The sequence below is a fragment of the Falco punctatus genome (assembly GCF_963210335.1).
Source record: "Falco punctatus genome assembly, chromosome: 3".
NCBI classification, from domain to species: domain Eukaryota; kingdom Metazoa; phylum Chordata; class Aves; order Falconiformes; family Falconidae; genus Falco; species Falco punctatus.
In genome coordinates this window covers 96,419,949-96,423,966 of record NC_137582.1, presented here as the reverse complement: position 1 = coordinate 96,423,966, position 4,018 = coordinate 96,419,949, and the positions used below count along the sequence as shown (strand labels likewise).

Below are 4,018 nucleotides of genomic sequence, written 5' to 3'. Positions count from 1 at the left end.
CTGCAAAACCCCAAGAAATTTATTGTTACAATAATGAAGATGCATCTCCAGTGTGCAGACATTCAGTTTTTGATTAAATAAACCTCAGTCTAGATTTCTGCCATGGGATCCTCAAACTGCTGATTGCTACGCCTCTGTCACAACTACGCTAACTTAAGCCACTTGAAATATTGGATTCAGAAATTAAATGCAAACGTTAATATAAGCTAAAATATTAATTTAAATACAGATGCCCTAGACTTCCTTAAATAGCATGTATCCAGTCAAGAGGTCTTCAGCGTTATTCTTTTCAGCTGTTTTGTTTCTTTTAGGTAAACCTGATCCTGCTTCCAATGAATGGGTGCTTTTTTCAAGTAAGCCAGCAAGCCAGCTCCGTTTTCAAAAATTATTTCAGAATTCCAGGGCTTAACTCTTACTCAAAATTATCAGGCTGCCTGCTCGTACAAATCCTGTTCCGCTTGTGAAAATAGCACTAAAGAGTCTTCTTCTGTAGGGGCAAACTTCTGTGTGCCATACGCTGATACGGCTGGACTAACACTCAGCTTCAAAGCTGACTTCACCTCCATGGGGTTCCCAGCTGCACCAGGGCCAGCGCACGCGTCTCTGACCTGCACTGTGAAGTGCTGCTGCTGCCTCCTGCTACTCAACTGACTGTGTGCAGACCTCAAAGGGCAGTCTTGAAATTTACTACTTAATGTCAAATTTTAAATTGGGTTTAAATATTAATTTAGTCTTTTTTTTTCCCTTTCCTCCACCTTTTTGCAGCCATTCCCATCGCTAACATCCAGTACTCATTTCACACAGGTTTATCGGGCATCGTAAGAGATAAGGCAGATAGACACCTGTCTCCTGCATTCTAAAAAGCCAGACAGATCTGAACAGATCAATAATCATCTTTTTTCCCCTCCAGTAAAACAAGGTATCTAAGAAAAGGCATTCCAATTCCGTTTCACATTAGAATAGTTGGGACATGATGGTTTTTTAAGTAGTGAAGATAGGGCACGAGCTCACTAAAATGACAGGCTCTATTTATTTCTGTCAGTATTTCATACTCTTCTGAAGCGTGGTGTATCTTTAGGCCTTACGAGTAAGCCTACTTCCTCCAAGCAAATGGAGGATGCAAGGCAGAGCTCAGCACTCTTGTCTTCACAGGCTACAAACCCACTGCGTGAAGAAGAACCCTCAAGATACCCTCACCAATCCCTCTGTAACTCTCAAGCTGAGATCACCAGCTGAGCCCAAGGCTGACCCGAAGGCAGGTGAACTGTGCTCTCTATTGCTACTCTGGGGAACTACAACAGGATGAGGAGAAACTCACCGCTTCATTTTCTTGCTGTCAATGAGCTGTCGGTTCATGCATTTGGGTCCAATGCAATTGCCAGCTTTGGTGCGGTGACGTGAGGTTTTCTCCACCGTGGACTGAGCCCTGTGAAGAGTGAAAAGGCACTGCTGTTAAAAAAAAAAGTCTGCAGTCCACAAGGTGAGGCACCTCATCAAAAACACTTCTCAAGGCATGTATTAAGCAAATTTTCTGGGCCAAACCATAGTATGTATCATAGCAGCGTGAGCACTCAGGTAGGAGGCAAGGCTTTGGGGAGATTATTCACTCAGCAAGTGCCAAAATGAGTAAGTCTACCACAACTTTTTACATGCACTGCCTTTTAAAGAGTAGCAACAATAGACGCACCAGAGATCTTTTCCTGTCTGGCAGAAGTTCAGACATTTCTTGTCCTTCTGGTTGGCACATCGGCATCTGCTGCTAGGTTCAGCGAGCATCTCCGGCACCACGTCCTTCAGCGATCTTCTGGATCGAGAAGGGCCTCCGAGACCATATGGAACAGTCTTCCTATGATCAAAGAGACAACATGAAAGTCATTCAAATAATTCCGTGGCTTCAAAACAGTGGGGGATTTGGGGCAACCTTATCAATGGGATCGATTGCATGAGTAAAGGTTGTGGGATTGGGAATGCCTCATTGGTCATAATTTCCATGCAAATGCTTCTGATCATCTTGCAATGTATTCATTAGCATGGCTACTGACAAGGCTAATAACCTTCTAATTGTGATTTCATGAGGCTGCCGTGCCTCCCTGTGCAATAGAAAGCAATAAAACCTCATCTCTTTGAACTTTGGCAACTGCCAACATCGAAAGCAGCAATAAAAGTGAGGAGCAGATCCTCTGCTCTCCGAGGAAACCCAGCAGCAGAACAAATGACCTGAGTCAGTGGCTGCAGCACTAGGTGAGGCTCTGGCTCACTACTTTTTGGTGAGGAAAGCGTAGAAACAGACCCTGCACATCGCTCTGTTAACACGTGGGATGTGATAATTCACAGCAGAGAGCAGCAAGAGGTGGCAAGGAGCTGCCCCATGTCAAAGTAAGCTTTCTAGCCTCCCAACTTGACAGAAAGAAAAACGGTCAGACAAATTCAAGCTGGCAAAATCATACTTTTGGCATTCAGTCTGCTTCTGATTCATAGCAAAAAGTATCCCTCAGCCTTTGCTCAGCAGCACCCAAAGGAAATACGCCTGTCCAGATTTTAGAAACGCAGGTGTTAGGGCTGTTAGGAGCTACCTGCTCAATCTAGGTGGTCAAACCTGCATGCTTCCTCCTCTGAACTCGGCAGAAAAGCGGGGGGGGGGGGGGGGGGGGGGGGGCGGAGAGCAAGAGAAACCGTGAAAGTATATTCCTTCCTCCCCTTCCCATTTCTGCAGGGGGGTTTATGGTTCTTAATTTTTCCCTCCCCCGCCCCGGGAGAAGAAAACCCAGTCGTCTGCAAACCCAGCAAGTGCCGCAGCCCCCCGCAGGTCCACTCACTCGGGGGTGTTGATCCAGATGATGTCGAGGTGGCAGAAGTAGACGCACTCCTCGTCCAGCAGCGAGGAGCAGGAGCAGCGCCGGGCGCGGCGGTGCGCGGCGGCGGGGGGCGGCGGGGCGCCCGCTTCGGCTGCAGGGGCTGCGGGGGCTGCGGGAGGGAGCGGCAGAGCTCAGCACCCGCGGCCACCACCCGCGGTCCCCACCGCCGGTCCCCACCCGCGGTCCCCACCCGCGGCCACCGCGCACCCCGCGCATCCCCGTCCGCCGCATCCCGTCGCACCCCGCAGCTCCACGGCGGCTCGCCCCGGCGTCTCTCCCCGGGGACCACCGGGCAGCCCCCAGCCCCACCTCGCAGGACCGGCCCCGAGCGGCGGGGCACCGGCACGTACCTGCCGGCAGCAGCCCCGGGCACAGCACGAAGAGCAGCGAGACGAGCATCTGGGAGTAATCCATAGCAGGCGGCGGAGAGCGGGCGGGGAAAAAAAAATAATAAAATAAAATAAAAAAGAGGGGGGAAAACTAATAAAAGAGAAAAAAGCGGGGACGGGCTGTGCCGGCGGCGGGACGAGCAGCCGTGTGCCGTGCCCGGGGCGCAGCGCGGGGGCTGGCAGCGGCTCGGTGCTCCCCGGCGCGTCTGGCTGGCGCGGCGGTCCCCGGCGCCCTTTTATAGCGAACCCCCATGGAGCGGGTAAACAGCCCCGGCGCTATTTTATCCCGAGACAATGTTATTCTGCTATTAGTCACCGCGCGGCAACGTGCGGGCCGAGATAAGGCCGGGCTGGAAAGGAAATCGCCTGCAAACTTCAGAGCGGCGGGGGGCGGCGGCGGGGGGGCCGGGGGCGACCGGGGGAGGGGCGGGGCTGGGGGGGCGCCGCGGGCAGCGCTGCGGGCGGGCCGCCAGGGGGCGCCCTGCGCCTCCACCTGAGGGAGCGGGCGGGCGGGCGGCGCGGCGGGCCGGCGGCGGGGCTCCGTGGCCCTCGCCATAACAACAATAATTACCGTGATTATTGTCAGCGCTGCTGTTGTTGTTGATGGTTGGCACAGCAGCGGGGCCGGCCGGGCGGCGGCAGGCGCGGTGCCGCCCGCGGTGGAAGGTGTCGCGGCCGCCCGGCCCGGGGCTCTGGGCTCGGCCCGCTGCTCCCGCCGCCGTCCCGGCCTGAGGAGCCGCCGAGGGTCCCCTCCCGCCGCCGTCCCGGCCTGGG

The 4,018-nt window shown here is 54.0% G+C and overlaps 1 protein-coding gene across 1 annotated transcript in view; it reads right to left on the bottom strand.

Annotated features, from left to right (window-relative positions):
* EDN1 (endothelin 1) overlaps positions 1–4,018 on the bottom strand; it is a 97,635-nt gene that overhangs the window by 68,476 nt on the left and 25,141 nt on the right. The window contains exons 2-5 of the mRNA XM_080380501.1: positions 3,206–3,972; positions 2,817–2,964; positions 1,688–1,846; positions 1,319–1,426 (exon numbers count right to left, since the gene is read on the bottom strand). Of these exons, the coding sequence (XP_080236627.1) occupies positions 1,319–1,426; positions 1,688–1,846; positions 2,817–2,964; positions 3,206–3,269 (479 nt within the window). The 5' untranslated portion in view covers positions 3,270–3,972. The remainder of the gene's footprint in view (positions 1–1,318; positions 1,427–1,687; positions 1,847–2,816; positions 2,965–3,205; positions 3,973–4,018) is intronic.